Genomic DNA, 17,420 nt, shown 5'->3' with positions numbered 1-17,420 from the left:
TACGTCTAATATTTTGTAGTGTGACACAAATATCTAATCAACTAATCAAGATACACCAATCAGATTTAGGAAGCATAATACCTGGATTGGAACCCACTGGACTGGTGTCAGAAGACTTCTGGGGTTGTCTGGATTTCACCAGGTTGCCCTCACTGCCAGCCCTCATCAACCTCTCCCCGACAACCAGCATGTGTGAGCGATTCCCTGGAGGTTCCCTTCGGGACTGCTTGGAGGGTTTGACCAGACGTGAAGGTTTGGACATCTCTCCAGGTTCTCCTGAAGCACGTTGGTAAGGGATTCTTCCAAAGTTCTCCCTTCTTTTTGAAACTGCACACACCTTCACCTGTCCAAACTTTGCAGATAACCTGACATCCACCTAATTGATTTGCTGTCCTTCTCTGTTAATATTCATTCTTGCTCTGACGAATACTGGAGAGTGAAACCAGTTGAAGTAGTTGAGGAGTCCTTGGAGAGAACCATCTGCTCAGCTTGAGGCACCACACTGAGGACACAACTGAACGCTTGAAGAACTGAATCATTGAAAGAGCTGAGGTTGTTAAACTCTCTCGCTATGCAGAAACGCACAGCATGCTGATGTCTAATCACTTCTCCCGCTTTGGAGAAATGATCCTCCTAATAATCCAGCACCAGGCAAGCATCAGGCATCTAATCTACTTGTGTAGTTGCTGGTGAAACACAGTGCTCGTAATGCAGATGTAATCTCTGTGTTAAGTCGCCATGCAGATTTAACCAGGGAGGCAGCAGAGATGATCACTGTGTGTCAGTTGGCTTCCTACTGCTGTGCATGCAGACCAGAGCCACAGCTAAGTCACACTCGGGCAGTGAGAAAGAGAGAGAGAAGGGATAGAGAGGAGAGAGATTTACTCCCATGTGCATGGTTGTGATAGGCTAAGAGCTCTTGTAACCTCCCTCCCCACCTTATCCTCATATAGTGCAGGCATGTTGTACTGCACTGGAATGATCAGCGCACAGGTAAACTACAGTATCTATCTATATATCTATCTATATATTGATCTATTGTGTCTGATTAAATTTGTGAAATGCTTCTGTTTTGCATTTTTCTATTTTATTTTTTCATCACAAATTGTATTACAATATAACAGTCTAAATGAAAAGTTTAATAAAAAACCTGATGATCATGTTCTCCAGCATGATTTGCTTCAGTGGAGAAACATTTGACCTTTTAAACAAAGAAGTTCACATGGTCACTGTTACCCATGTATATATATATATATATATATATATATATAAATAGGTAACACTTTACAATAAGGTGTCATTTGTTAATATAAGTTAATGTATTAATTAACATGAATGAACAATGAACACTACATTTATTTCACTCTTTATTAATCTTTGTTAATGTTAGGTAATATATATATTCTAGAAATAGTGCTCTTAATCTTAAATATTTCTATTTTATGCCATAACATTTCTTTGATTACTAACCTTTCTCTTTATGTCAAACTGTGGGCCAGATTAAATTTGCATTCATTATCATTATAAATAATTAATGAATAACTGTTATCTTCTAGTGCTGCATTATCAACATTCATTTTGGTTGAAAAAAGTACTGGCAATGAAATTGTTGCATTATTATTATTATTTTTTTTTTTTTTTGTTAAAATATAAAATGTATTGATATATCTGACAAACAATTCCTCACACTTCAAAGTCTATGAAATCAAAATTGACAAATCTTATTTTTATAATAGAATATCACACTCTCTTATATGCAAATGAGGTGCACAGATCCCCACTCTATATTTACCCAAACAGAAAAAATCTATTTCATTTTAGCACTTAAAAATAGTGTTGTTAATGCTTACCCAGAAATATAATGGGATGTAATGTGACACTGACTCTGTTTTACACCTCTAAACTTGAACTTGCATATCATCTCTCCACGCATGCAAGATGGAAGGTTCATAATTAATTTTCTCACTCATTTTATGTTGACGTAAGTCTGCCACCATCTGGACCATGTTACTATGAATTGAAAACTGAGGGGAAAATTATTTTCTGTATAGTGACTGTAACACTATTCAGTAATGACACAGTCCAGTACTGGTTATTAAACACTTTAAAAAACAAAAAGAATCTGCACTTACTAAGAAAAAAAAGTCAGTTACTCAAAACAATGAATGCTGAGGCAAAGAAAGCATTCCTTCTACTAAGGCTATTAGTCTCGCTCATTCCCCTCCAGAGTGACTCTAAACTAAACCAGAACAAGGGATGGAGAAGAGTGATGAGATTGCTGATCGTGCTGCAAAGCCTGTGAGGAAAGAGAGGATCTTTAACAAGAACTAGCTGCTCTTATGGGAAGTGCAGAACCAATTCATATTCACGAATGGTATGTTTAGAGTTATATAGCTTGAGATAGTGTATTTAATTGGGATGACTTCTCAGCTGAGGTCTGTTTACATGTTTACATGTGCAGTGAGATATGCACAGTCATTAACCTTCTGTGCGTTTGAGTGCATTGCATGTTTATGAAACCTATACAATTATTCTAACCACTGCTCTGCTATGGTACTAATAGGAGTATATAAGGGTCTGTCTATGAGTATGTATTTTTGAATACTTAGAGAGTTCACCAGTATTACAACATACCCTGCTATAAAATGGCGTCAACTCCTTTGTAGTCATATTATCTAAATTCACCTTAACCCTTAAAGTTGACGAGAACATACAAAAAATAATAATACAAATAAAATGAACAATATTTTCCAGTGATTTTGTGACGAGTCAGAAGCGTATTGATCCATCTGCAGTTTATTAGACAAAAGGTGGTACAAGGCAGTGCAGCAAACAGCAGAAGAAACTGGGAAACAACAGTTAACGTTATCCAGAGAGTCGGGGCAGGCGGCGAGCAAACACAAACAATAAACAGGCTAAGGGTCGGGGCTGGCAGCAATAATCAGAATACAGTCCGGGTCAATACACAGGTAGGCAGAGTAACAGAAAATGCTCAGAAATGATAACCGTGGCTAATCAAGACTTCGCACTGAAGAGCAGGTGAGAGTGTCTTTTATGTGAGAGTGAGTGAGTGAGTGAGTGTGTAATTGAAGACAGGTGCAGGGTGATCAGTCCCAGGTATGAGGGTTGATGGGAAACTGAGTCCAAATGAAGTTAATACTCGGGTGAAGGCTCCCTCTGATGGTCCGAGAGACGTGGTGCGGGAGCCTAATTTGTAACAGATTTGAACTGAAGTAGCACAATTTATTTTCTCTAAAATATTTAGATTGGGGGGGGGGTTAAATGTATTATTACTTTCCTGTTATGGTTATGTTTACAAAAACTTGTAGCAACTATGAGAGCAAGAGGTATTAGAACAAAAGATGTATTTCTGAATGCATAATTTAAGAATCCAACAGAAACACATCATAGCCTACTACGGTTTGCAATTCAGTCTAACTAATAACAACAGGAGGATTTAGAGATGTTCTGCAGTTCATCTGGCTGTTTTTGTCAAACACTACCTGTTATAAAAGGACATTTTGGTCAAAAGCAAACATTTCCGGTTTCTAATAGGACATGCAACTACAGTACCATGGACATTTCACAACCGACATAGCCTGCAGCCACACAATGTCTTGTTTCTCAGATTAAAAGAAAGACAATCCACATTCTCCTCTGTGATAGCCGTAAAACATTCATGTGTAGCTAGACTCACAGATGCACTGACGTTTCTTGTGGTCACAACAATTAAGTGATGCCCATGTCTCACTGCCCCCTCCGGCATATTTTGTGTCTGTCATGGGTTACTGTGCTCTAATCTGTGCCAAAAATATCTCCCAAGCACATGGTCCAGGGAGTTCATGCTGTCATGGTTCTCTGAAGAACAGGAATAAAATGGCTTTAATAGGTGTTTATTTTCAGCCCGCCCTCGGTTCACATGAGAGCAGGCCTGAGGTCTAAAGAATGAAAGCTAACAGACATGTAGGAACACAGGATCCTAGACTTTAGGTGTATCCTCGTCTTATGACAGTTTGACTCGTCAGCCTGTCTACAGCGTCTGGAGTTGATTTTATTCAAAAGCACACATTCAGCAGTCCTGCCAGAACAGACTACCTATCAAATCTGCTGTCAGTGCTGTCACATGAGAACAAAAATTGGTGCCTGGTTTTATTATATACCATGTGGGATAGGAGGTCATTGAGAGACACTTACCACTCTGCATTTTCTCTTACGGTTCACATGCCTTTCTGTAAATATTTTATTTTATTTTATTGGTTACATTGTTATACTAGCAAGTAGTAAAGTCTTTATGGGTGAGGCAGATTAATTCAGAAATTAAACAAGATACAAGACTTTTTATGATTGAGTCATTGAATCGCTCACCCAACCCATTTGTTGAAAAAGCTTTACTACTGTGTGTTGCTTGGTGCAATACGTTCTGCTGTGGCTTTGAACTATTTTTAATGCAGAGCAAAAAGTATCATATTTTAAAATGTAGACTGTGGAGTATATCAAAATTGTAAGTTTACATTTTGCAATATCATAAACACTGTACAAAATTTACGTTTTGAAAAATTGTGAAAACTGACAAATAAACATTGAGTCAACAAATTGCTTCCCAAAAATTACCCCCAAACAAAAAAAAAAAGACATTGTACTAATTTTAGCTGAAGGTCTGAAGTTAAAATTAAGAATATATATTCACTGAACATATTAAATTGTGCTCAGCCAATCTATCAACTAGAAGTGAAAAATCTCTGTTGGCCGAACAAGCCTTGCTCCTAAAAAAGAAACCGTTGGCGGATTCAAATCTCTGAGGAGCAACAAACATCATTTCCAGACGGATTTTCCATCAATAAAGTTATGGTGAGTACTGAACGTTGTCTTTATTAAGACATGTTTAAGTTAAACAGAGTGTAGGTCTCAATGATATTAACATAACATTACCTTACCGTCTCTGATAAGTTAACGTAAGTATTCGCTAAACGAATTCAACCGAGTTTCCGAATGTTTTACTTTAGGACACAATACATTTTATATAAATTGCATTGTATTTTGCAGAATAACAGTGAATTCACGTCTGTACTCATGTAATGTTGCCGTTATAATAACCTAGTTCAGAAAATGTATATATTTACATCATTTTAAATGGTTAATCAATATCACACAAAGAGTGACATTTTTTCTACCACAAAGCAACATGATAACAAATGTGATATTGATTTTATACAATAGTTCATTAAACAAGATGGTAATATTAAGGGACTTACGTTTTAGACACAATGTTGCCTGTTTTTGCTCTCTTTCGCCAACAAAAATAATTACAATTTGCATCTCTGAGCAACATGTCGGTGTTTTGTTCCTGAATGAATCAATCGTTTAAATGATTCGGTTCAATCGCAATGACTCGCTTATTAACAGTGACTTGCTGCCTCCTACTGGCGGCTTTAATTTCACATTTAAAGCGTCTTCATTTTTAAATAATTCCAAATATCAGCATTCATGTTTAAAATATCAGAACATTATTTATGCAGTTGTAACTGTAGCTTAAATAGTTGATGTCCTGCATTAAACCATTTGTAAATGTTTCCACTTCAGATGCAGCTTATGTGTTTCCTCTGCATTGCAAAGATGAATTTTGTTGATATTGATTTAATTTGCTTGGTAACAGCACAAATGTCTTATTCTAATTGATTACTAAAATGTAAGAATTTGACTCAAAAGATGGTGCACATTTTTAGAAAAATGGCTTTATGAAGGTAAAAATGCCCATAAAAACTCAATTTAAATGTATTGGAAAAGATTCATTTCAATGACTGCTGTGAACTGACCACCACACAGAATATGCAGAATATCAAAACTTTAGGAGTCCACTGTAGTCCTTAAAATGTAAGCACAAAAACACACTCAGCAAAATATTGTCCATCTAATTGTTGTTATCGATAAAATCCCAGAAAATATTGAGATATAATTTTTGTCAATATTGCACACCCCAATCTCTCGGTTACCTAAAGTTACTATTTATTGAACTAAATTATTTTTATTTCATTTTATGATTATTATATTAAATGTATGAGACCCAAGGAAAACGTTTCTGCTGTAACAAATTTTTTTTTGTTCCACTCAGTGAGTCAGTGTAACCCACCATTGCTAGGTCTGAGCTTACGAGGCACCATTTAGTCAGAAATCAGAAGTTTAAAAAAGGAACCACTATGAATTTCACAGTGAGTATTTAAATCAGTTCTAGACTGCAACCAAAAATTTTGAGACTGTGCGAGTAAAAATTTGACGTGGTCGCATGTGTGCGAGTGCATGGTCTGCGTAGCTCCAAAGCGTCTGCATATAATACAGCGCGCGCTGCAGAGCCGCGGCACATTGTAGCAGGAGTCAGATTTCACTGAAAACGTGAAGAGAGGTGCTTTCAGCGCGAGCGCTTCAGGTGTAGAGCCTGGTTTATACTCGAAGGTGCGCGCCACTGATGGAGCACAACGGAGGATTTGGTTTTCAAGCTAAAGTAAAAGACCGCTTCTTAAACCAGAGAAGGTGGACATGTTGGTATTCTTGTAAAAACAAACAAACATGCAAGTCCTGTCAGCTACAGCCAGTTTAGTTTTACTTTTCTTTTTGTTTTAGTTTTGAAAAGCTTATCTTTGTTGTTTATCTCAAGTTACACTGCGTAGGCTTTCCTTATTTAAAAAAAAAATATGATTATTTATTTGATTCCTCAGTGTTTGCTTAACATTCTGTAATTTATTGTCGGTATATAATACAGCATGTGATGTATTCTATGCCATGCCTCCTCTTAGTCGTTTTTGTTAATAAGTGTTATGCAAGCTAGTTTGTTAGCCTACTGTTTTATTGTTGTTGTGCTTTTAAGAATAACAATGAATCCATCTTTTGTTTTAGTCTTAAAAAGTGAAAGGTGTATAGCAAAACAGACAATTATCTTTTCTTGTAAAACGTGACACCAAGATCGCGAAAGTGAAAGCGCACGAAAAAAGGAATTCCTGTTCACAAAATTTAAATCACAAATAATACTGATGAAAAAGAACGGGTCGAATGTTGAACACTTTCGTTAGCATATAACTGTAAACTATGATAAAAGGTCATCAGCATGCATTGATTAATCAAATGTAGCAAAAAAAAAAAAAAAAAGCGACCAAATTATGTGCTCGTGCGACCATCTGAGAAAGTTAGTCGCAAAAGTGCGACCAGTGGGAAGAATGAGTCTCGAGCCCTGCAGTTCTTATTAAATATGTTAATTCCATATTAGTGTCAAATATTATGAGCTCTTAGATGTAATTTGTGTGACGTGGCTCTGTGTAATACAGGCTGCATAAATTATAGACGTTATATGTAGACTTATATTGACATTGCTATTTTATATTTTTTTACAGAGCCATTGGAGAACCACACAACTGCAATGAAAACTGGAGTTGCACTTCAAGAGCCCTGTCAAGTGTGCTAAATGTCTCTGTTGTCCTGGAAGAGGAGGTGGTGCTTGACAACTTAGGAGACTTCGTAAATGTATTTATTGTACTCTTTGGATTATTGTGTGCACTCAACATGGAGTAGCCTACAACAAGGATTTACAGTAAAAGGTTAGTTCACCCAAAAATGGAAATTGTCATTAATTACTCACCCTCATGTCGTACCCAAACCCGTAAACCTTCAATCATCTTCAGAACACATAGTAAGATATTTTTGATAACTCCGAGAGCTCTCTGACCCTCCATAGGAAGCTATGCAACTTACACATTCAAGTTCCAGAACAGTAGGAAAGACATCATTAAAGTATTCAGTGTGAGTCTAGTGGTTTAACCTCAGTTTTATGACACAAAGCAAGAGTTTTGTTTGCAGAAGAAAAAAAACAATTTACTACTTTATTTACAAAATAATCAAGTCAAGTCAAGTCAAGTTGAGCTTTATTGTCATTCCACTACATGCGGGGGCATACAGTGGAACGAAATGTCGTGCCTCACAGGACCACGGTGCTACATAAATACAGGCATACAACAATGGAGTAAGACAATATAAACCTATACACAACTATCCTACTGATAGATTTTGACTATAAATATACTATCTATAAAAAGTACCTATACAAACTAAAAAATACAAACTGTTCAAACTATACGAATGCTTCAGATAAATACTGTACATGTGCAAGGAGAAACATTGAGTTCAAGCAGCTGGCTGGGGAACAGTGCAGGATGATTTGTAGTGCATGAGCATGTAAACATTCATATATTACTGAGTTCTTTTGTGGGATTTGTGTACACACAGCAGTGTGTGTGAAAAGTGACTAGTGCGCATAGAGGAGAGTGTGCTACTACAGGTGGTTTGTACAGGCCCACTCACCTGTGTGTAGCACACTTCGAATTGCACGTTACATTGTTACAGGAGGTAGGGGGTTTGTATGGGGGTTCAGAGAGGGGCGGGGTGATTTGAGTTCAGGGCTCTCACAGCCTGGGGAAAAAGCTGTTGAGCAGTCTGGCAGAGCGGGCTCTGATGCTCGGTACCGTCTTCCTGATGGTAGGAGCTGGAAGAGACTGTGGGAGGATGTGTTGAGTCCTTCACGATGCTATTGGCTTTGCTGGAGCATCATGTGAGGAAAATGTCCAGGATGGAAGGGAGAGGGGCACCGATGATCCTTGCAGCTGTGTTCACTGTCCGCTGGAGGGTCTTGCGGTCTGCTGCAGTACAGTTCCCGTACCAGACAGTGATGCAGCTGGTCAGCACACTCTCAATGGTGCCCCTGTAGAAAGTGGTGAGGATGGGTGGAGGAGACTTGCTCTTTTCAGCCGGCGGAGAAAGTGTAGGCGCTGTTGTGCCTTCTTGGAGAGTGACATGGTGTTGGTGACCAGGTGAGATCCTCTGTGATGTGCACCCCCAGGAATTTAGTGCTGCTGACTCTCTCCACAGTCGAGCTGTCGATGGTCAGTGGGGGGTGATCAACGGAGTTTCTCCTGAAGTCCATCACAACCTCCTTTGTCTTACTCACATTGAGGGACAGGTTGTTAGTGCCACACCATTCAGCCAGCTGTGCCACTTCCTCTCTGTAGTACGTTTCATCGTTGTTGCTGATGAGACCTACCACTGTTGTGTCATCAGCGAACTTGATGATGTGGTTGGAGCTGGACTTGGCAGTGCAGTCGTGGGTCAGCAGCGTGAAGAGCAGCGGGCTGAGCACACAGCCTTGTGGGGCACCTGTGTTCAGTGTGGTAGTGCTCGAGGTGTTGTGGCCGACACGGACTGACTGAGGTCTTCCGGTTAGAAAGTCCAGGATCCAATTGCAGAGCTAATTGTTAAGGCCCAGCAGGTTGAGTTTATTTATGAGCTGTTGTGGGATTATTGTGTTGAATGCTGAGCTGAAGTCAATGAACAGCATTCTAACGTAGGAGTCTTTATTTTCTAGGTGGGTAAGAGCCAGGTGGAGAGTGGAGGAAATTGCATCGTCCTTAGAGCGGTTCGGACAGTATGCAAACTGGAGCGGGTCGAGTGTGTTGGGGAGGCTGGTTTTGATGTTGTGCATGACTAACCTCTCAAAGCACTTCATTATGATTGGAGTCAGTGCTATGGGACAGTAGCCTACAACAAGGATTTACAGTAAAGGTTAGTTCACCCAAAATGGAAATTGTCATTAATTACTCACCCTCATGTCGTACCCAAACCCGTAAACCTTCAATCATCTTCAGAACACATAGTAAGATATTTTTGATAACTCCGAGAGCTCTCTGACCCTCCATAGGAAGCTATGCAACTTACACATTCAAGTTCCAGAACAGTAGGAAAGACATCATTAAAGTATTCAGTGTGAGTCTAGTGGTTTAACCTCAGTTTTATGACACAAAGCAAGAGTTTTGTTTGCAGAAGAAAAAAAACAATTTACTACTTTATTTACAAAATAATCAAGTCAAGTCAAGTCAAGTTGAGCTTTATTGTCATTCCACTACATGCGGGGGCATACAGTGGAACGAAATGTCGTGCCTCACAGGACCACGGTGCTACATAAATACAGGCATACAACAATGGAGTAAGACAATATAAACCTATACACAACTATCCTACTGATAGATTTTGACTATAAATATACTATCTATAAAAAGTACCTATACAAACTAAAAAATACAAACTGTTCAAACTATACGAATGCTTCAGATAAATACTGTACATGTGCAAGGAGAAACATTGAGTTCAAGCAGCTGGCTGGGGAACAGTGCAGGATGATTTGTAGTGCATGAGCATGTAAACATTCATATATTACTGAGTTCTTTTTGTGGGATTTGTGTACACACAGCAGTGTGTGTGAAAAGTGACTAGTGCGCATAGAGGAGGAGAGTGTGCTACTACAGGTGGTTTGTACAGGCCCACTCACCTGTGTGTAGCACACTTCGAATTGCACGTTACATTGTTACAGGAGGTAGGGGGTTTGTATGGGGGTTCAGAGAGGGGCGGGGTGATTTGAGTTCAGGGCTCTCACAGCCTGGGGGAAAAAGCTGTTGAGCAGTCTGGCAGAGCGGGCTCTGATGCTCCGGTACCGTCTTCCTGATGGTAGGAGCTGGAAGAGACTGTGGGAGGGATGTGTTGAGTCCTTCACGATGCTATTGGCTTTGCTGGAGCATCATGTGAGGAAAATGTCCAGGATGGAAGGGAGAGGGGCACCGATGATCCTTGCAGCTGTGTTCACTGTCCGCTGGAGGGTCTTGCGGTCTGCTGCAGTACAGTTCCCGTACCAGACAGTGATGCAGCTGGTCAGCACACTCTCAATGGTGCCCCTGTAGAAAGTGGTGAGGATGGGTGGAGGGAGACTTGCTCTTTTCAGCCGGCGGAGAAAGTGTAGGCGCTGTTGTGCCTTCTTGGAGAGTGACATGGTGTTGGTGACCAGGTGAGATCCTCTGTGATGTGCACCCCCAGGAATTTAGTGCTGCTGACTCTCTCCACAGTCGAGCTGTCGATGGTCAGTGGGGGGTGATCAACGGAGTTTCTCCTGAAGTCCATCACAACCTCCTTTGTCTTACTCACATTGAGGGACAGGTTGTTAGTGCCACACCATTCAGCCAGCTGTGCCACTTCCTCTCTGTAGTACGTTTCATCGTTGTTGCTGATGAGACCTACCACTGTTGTGTCATCAGCGAACTTGATGATGTGGTTGGAGCTGGACTTGGCAGTGCAGTCGTGGGTCAGCAGCGTGAAGAGCAGCGGGCTGAGCACACAGCCTTGTGGGGCACCTGTGTTCAGTGTGGTAGTGCTCGAGGTGTTGTGGCCGACACGGACTGACTGAGGTCTTCCGGTTAGAAAGTCCAGGATCCAATTGCAGAGCTAATTGTTAAGGCCCAGCAGGTTGAGTTTATTTATGAGCTGTTGTGGGATTATTGTGTTGAATGCTGAGCTGAAGTCAATGAACAGCATTCTAACGTAGGAGTCTTTATTTTCTAGGTGGGTAAGAGCCAGGTGGAGAGTGGAGGAAATTGCATCGTCCTTAGAGCGGTTCGGACAGTATGCAAACTGGAGCGGGTCGAGTGTGTTGGGGAGGCTGGTTTTGATGTTGTGCATGACTAACCTCTCAAAGCACTTCATTATGATTGGAGTCAGTGCTATGGGACAGTAGTCATTTAGACAGGACACAGGTGATTTCTTTGGTACCGGTATGATTGTTGTGGATTTGAGACATGTGGGGACGACTGCCTGGCTCAGCGAGGTGTTGAAGATATCTGTTAGGACATCTGTCAGCTGTGCAGCACAGTCTTTCAGTACACGGCCAGGTATGTTGTCGGGACCCGCAGCCTTGCGTGGGTTGATCCTAGATAGGGACTTCCTTACGTCGGCTGGAGACAGACAGAGCGCCTGGTCGTTGGGAGGTGTGGGCAGTTTTTGTGCAGGTGTGTCATTCTGCATTTCAAACCGTGAGTAAAAGTGGTTGAGTGTATCTGGGAGGGATGTGTCGTCATCACAGGCCTGTGGCGGGGGCTTGTGCTAAATAATATCCAAAGTGTGGTGGTGCTTCCCCTATTGGGTTGCAGATCAATGTTTTAGTAAATAAGGTGGTTATTTATTTATTTTCACGTAAACCAAGCACTCGCGTTGCTTCCAAAAATGATGTCTTTCCTACTGTTCTGGAGGGATGGAAAGCTCTCAGATCTCATCAAAAATATCTTAATTTGTGTTCTGAAGATGAACAAAGGTCTTATGCCGAGTTCACACTGCACGATTTTAGCCCGATTTTTCACTCGCCGACAGGTTTTGATAAATCGCCGACAAATGCCCGACATCGGAGGCAAATCGGAGCTCGTTCACGTGAGTGACAATCGCGCAGTGTGAATTATCACAGACGCGATCTGAGGGAATCGCCGACACGTCGCCGACGCCTGTGAGATATTTGGCATGCTAAATATCTGGAGCTGTCGGCGATTCACAATCATGCTGTGTGCAATGATTTCTGACTGAAAACTACATCACGATGACCTTCAGCCAATGAGAGACAAAGATACAGGGCAGAGGGAAGTTCAGTGAGGAGTTATAGACCATATCAGTATTTTAATATGTACAATTATATCATACAGAAACGAGCACAAACGCTTGACCAGCCGCAACATCAGCATAACAGTTACTGCAAATTATTATTTACCACTCTTTGCAGAACACAATCCCTGCATCTCCCTCCTGCATAATCTGTTTTTCTTTTTGTAGCTGGAAATCAGCCCACAGACAATTTGCTGGCTATATTTTTTAATACTTCCAGTCTCGCTCGAGAACAACGGTCTGACACACGCAGGTTCTCGCGTTATTTCCTTATCACTTCTCGCGTGTGTTTTGTTGTGAAACGTAGTTTGCGGATCAGACAGAGTTGTCGGTGATTCTTCCTATTGTGAAATCGTGCAATGTGAAAGCCCCTGTCGCCGATCCATCGTGCAATGTGAACACAGCAGCGACTGAATGCTACCCCAGATAGTCACGCAGTGTGAAAACAACAGCGATCCGACGAGTTTGAAAATCGTGCAGTGTGAACTCGGCATTACAGATGTGGAATGACATGAGGGTAATTAATGACAGAATTTTCGTTTTTTAGGTGAACTAACCCTTCAAGTTCAAAGTACCTCTTATGAGATTATTATTATTATTATTTTTTGACAAACATTTGAAGTGTAAGTTTCATGAGCTCAGAGTACATTTTGTGAGAATGGTAATATTCAGGTGATTACACTAAACACTGGTTGATGTAACCTCAGATAAATTACTACATTTTATGGTGTTTTTGATATTTTTGCATGTTTGTGAATGTATTAATGTTTAAAGTGCAATTCATCAGCTTTGATGAAGGTTTACTGTGTAGAAAATTTCAATGTATTTATCATTGTAAGGTATTTTTACAATATTGTTGTAGATTTGATTAAAATATGTATTAAAATTTGTCAGTGTTCAGTGTAACGTCATTTTAATGTTTTTTTTTTATCATTTTCTTTTGGGACAACGGGGAATAAACAGTTCAGTAAGGTTGCTTTAGCTATATAAATTTACCAATATACATTTTCAGATTAGGTTAAACAAAAAAAAGTATGCTACTACTACAAACCCGATTCCAAAAAAGTTGGGACACTGTACAAATTGTGAATAAAAACAGAATGCAATGATGTGGAAGTTTCAAATTTCAATATTTTATTCAGAATACAACATAGATGACATATCAAATGTTTAAACTGAGAAAATGTATCATTTTAAGGGAAAAATAAGTTGATTTTAAATTTCATGGCATCAACACATCTCAAAAAAGTTGGGACAAGGCCATGTTTACCACTGTGTGGCATCCCCTCTTCTTTTTATAACAGTCTGCAAACGTCTGGGGACTGAGGAGACAAGTTGCTCAAGTTTAGGAATAGGAATGTTGTCCCATTCTTGTCTAATACAGGCTTCTAGTTGCTCAACTGTCTTAGGTCTTTGTCGCATCTTCCCCTTTATGATGCGCCAAATGTTTTCTATGGGTGGAAGATCTGGACTGCAGGCTGGCCATTTCAGTACCTGGATCCTTCTACGCAGCCATGATGTTGTAATTGATGCAGTATGTGGTCTGGCATTGTCATGTTGGAAAATGCAAGGTCTTCCCTGAAAGAGACGATGTCTGGATGGGAGCATATGTTGTTCTAGAACTTGGATATACCTTTCAGCATTGATGGTGCCTTTCCAGATGTGTTAGCTGCCCATGCCACACGCACTCATGCAACCCCATACCATCAGAGATGCAGGCTTCTGAACGGAGCGCTGATAACAACTTGGGTTGTCCTTGTCCTCTTTAGTCCGGATTACATGGTGTCCCAGTTTTCCAAAAAGAACTTCAAATTTTGATTCGTCTGACCACAGAACAGTTTTCCACTTTGCCACAGTCCATTTTAAATGAGCCTTGGCCCAGAGAAAACGCATGCGCTTCTGGATCATGTTTAGATATGGCTTCTTTTTTGACCTATAGAGTTTTAGCCGGCAACGGCGAATGTCACGGTGGATTGTGTTCACCGACAATGTTTTCTGGAAGTATTCCTGAGCCCATGTTGTGATTTCCATTACAGTAGCATTCCTGTATGTGATGTAGTGCCGTCTAAGGGCCCGAAGATCACGGGCATCCAGTATGGTTTTCCGGCCTTGACCCTTACGCGCAGAGATTGTTCCAGATTCTCTGAATCTTTGGATGATATTATGCACTGTAGATGATGATAACTTCAAACTCTTTGCAATTTTTCTCTGAGAAACTCCTTTCTGATATTGTTCCACTATTTATTGGTGATCCTCTTCCCATCTTGACTTCTGAGAGACACTGCCACTCTGAGAGGCTCTTTTTATACCCAATCATGTTGCCAATTGACCTAATAAGTTGCAAATTGGTTCTCCAGCTGTTCCTTATATGTACATTTAACTTTTCCGGCTTCTTATTGCTACCTGTCCCAACTTTTTTGGAATGTGTAGCTCTCATGAAATCCAAAATGAGCCAATATTTGGCATGACATTTCAAAATGTCTCACTTTCAACATTTGATATGTTATCTATATTCTATTGTGAATAAAATATAAGTTTATGAGATTTGTAAATTATTGCATTCCTTTTTTATTCACAATTTGTACAGTGTCCCAACTTTTTTGGAATCGGGTTTGTATTTAAAATATTTAATTGGGCTAATAACATGCTTTGGAAGATGTAATGTTTTTTCAATTGGCTCAACATATTATTTCTCATTGAGCCAATGTTAACAGACTGTTGCCACAATTGAAAAAATTCAATTAGCAGAAATTCAGTTGGGCTAATGGAAAAATTTAGATGTAATCAGTCACTAGAAAATTTTGAGTTGGGGAGGTCTGAATTTTTTTTACAGTGCATTTATAATCCATTATAAAATGTTTAAGTGTATGTCTAAAATGTAAGTATATTATATTATATTATATTATATTATATTATATTAATTATATTATATTATATATAGAACAATAAGTCTTGGAGCTCCACAAGGTTGCGTATTGTCACCAGTGTTATATACCATGTACACTAATGATTGTGTTTCACACAGTGAATCAGTTAAAAATTTTAAGTTTGCAGATGATACTACAATAATTGGTTTGATAACAGATAATGATAAAGCCGATCATAGAAAGGAGGTATCTACATTGATTGAATGGAGTTGTGTACCCACAATTTGACATTGAATGTCTTTAAGACAAAGGAAATTGTGTTTGACCTTTGACGGGGTAAAAAGGCTGTTATGCCATTAACTATTAATGACCAGGTCATTGAAAATGTGGAGAGTTTTAAGTTTCTCGGAACCACAATATCTGCTTCGTTGAAGTGGCTGGATAACTTAAGAGGTATTATTAAGAAATCTAATCAAAGATTGTATTTCTTAAGGCAGCTCAAAAAATTTGGTGTATCTAAAGCTGGTATATTCAGGTTTTATAGAGCTGTCATAGAAAGTGTGCTGACTTTCTCAATAATAGTATGGTTTGGCAGCTCCACAGTTCAACGAAAAAGTCAGATTCGTAATATAGTGCGGACTGCCTCAAATATTATAGACTGTGATCTGCTCACCATTGTTGACATTTATGTCTCACGTTTGCAGAAAAAAGGCTTAACAGTTCTTAGAGATTCCACACATCCGGACAGACTTTTTACATTTTTATTCCTTTACCCTCAGGCAGACGACTTAGAGCAATTAAAACTAATGAACCAACATGTGGTTAAATTCCAGGCAGCAACACAAGTCAGACTGTGAACTGGCATCACTCAGAACATCCATCCAATTCCTTACGCTTGAATATTGGAGTCCATCACATGGTGAAGGAGTCAAAACTGACCACATTATATTATACATTACTGATTGTATAATCTTTGGTCAGTACTATTTAAAAATTCACATTTAATCTTGGCAGACCAGTGTTCTTATGAATTAGCATGCAGAAGAAGAATCTTCAGTTGTAGTAGGAGCTCTGAAGTATCAAGACACTGCTTTCCAGTTTGTTTACTGATGTTGACTCTGTGTGGGTTAAGCAAAACACAAACAAAGGCATCATCACAATTATGAAGTTCATTGAGGCACATTACAGATTTACTGGATCATTTGGGGGTTACTTCAGGGGTGAGAGCCTTCTGTCCACCCTATATTCAACAACCTTTTAATTTCAGGCAAACATGCGTAACTACACAACATCTAATTTCCTGTCTTTAAATCTGAACCAGTCTTCCATGATGACTCTTGAGTTCATACCCTCTCCTCCATTTAAAGGGAACGGCGGTTCTCCGTCCCTGATTGTCTAAGTAAGTTATCAGGAAATGAGTTTCCCTCCTCTTAATTTAGTTTGCCTTTGCTAGGAGCCAAAGGGTACGTACACACATATACACACTTGACCGATCTTTGTACTTACATTGTGTGTGTGTGTGCAGAGGGAGGAGGCACACTGATGGCTAAAGGAAGTAAGTGACTATGGGCTACAGACCTGCTTATGGGTTATTGATTTTTTTTTTTACAAAGCTCAGCCATGGAGACAGATAGCTGAGTAAAGTCCAGCTCTGTGAGAGAAGAAAGGGCACAGTGGCAAGTAGAGTTCACCAGGGAGGAGACGGTGTCACTATAGTCCTTCCTGTGTTTCTTCTCCATTAGCCACAGTAATATAAATGTCACCTTCTTACCCACAGACAGAATAAAATAGAGCCCTCATTATCTCCTCTCGGGATGAAATGCCGTAGCTGTGTCATGGTCAAAAATAGGCCACCCTGACTTCCCTAAGTAAGACTGCAAGAGAGTACACTGGATTTGCTTCCTCAAGCTGCTTATTGTGACACCACTTGTTAGGAGAGACAAACGTTCTAAGATACGACCGTAGTATTCTGTTCAAGACATATAGCTAGCAAATGTTGAATATCCTCCACTTTTTTATCATTTCCAGTAAAAGGAATAACAATCATGT

At 39.8% G+C, this 17,420-nt stretch overlaps 1 protein-coding gene across 12 annotated transcripts in view; it reads right to left on the bottom strand.

Moving 5' to 3' along the window:
* Nucleotides 1–793, bottom strand: part of si:ch211-207d6.2 (sickle tail protein homolog) — a 61,331-nt gene extending 60,538 nt beyond the window's left edge. For 8 of the 12 annotated variants that reach the window (XM_058750436.1, XM_058750446.1, XM_058750477.1 and 5 more), the window contains exon 1: nt 82–790. In XM_058750436.1, the coding sequence (XP_058606419.1) occupies nt 82–262 (181 nt within the window). In that variant the 5' untranslated portion in view covers nt 263–790. Of the gene's footprint in view, nt 1–81 lie in introns of all 12 variants that reach the window. The other 4 variants (XR_009266868.1, XM_058750472.1, XM_058750475.1 and 1 more) reach the window with 2 other exon arrangements.
* Between the last annotated feature and the right edge of the window lie 16,627 nt (nt 794–17,420).

Source organism: Onychostoma macrolepis, chromosome 02 (assembly GCF_012432095.1).
Source record: "Onychostoma macrolepis isolate SWU-2019 chromosome 02, ASM1243209v1, whole genome shotgun sequence".
Taxonomy (NCBI): domain Eukaryota; kingdom Metazoa; phylum Chordata; class Actinopteri; order Cypriniformes; family Cyprinidae; genus Onychostoma; species Onychostoma macrolepis.
The sequence above is the reverse complement of the archived record's forward strand: the minus strand, read 5'-3'. Positions and strand labels throughout refer to the sequence as shown.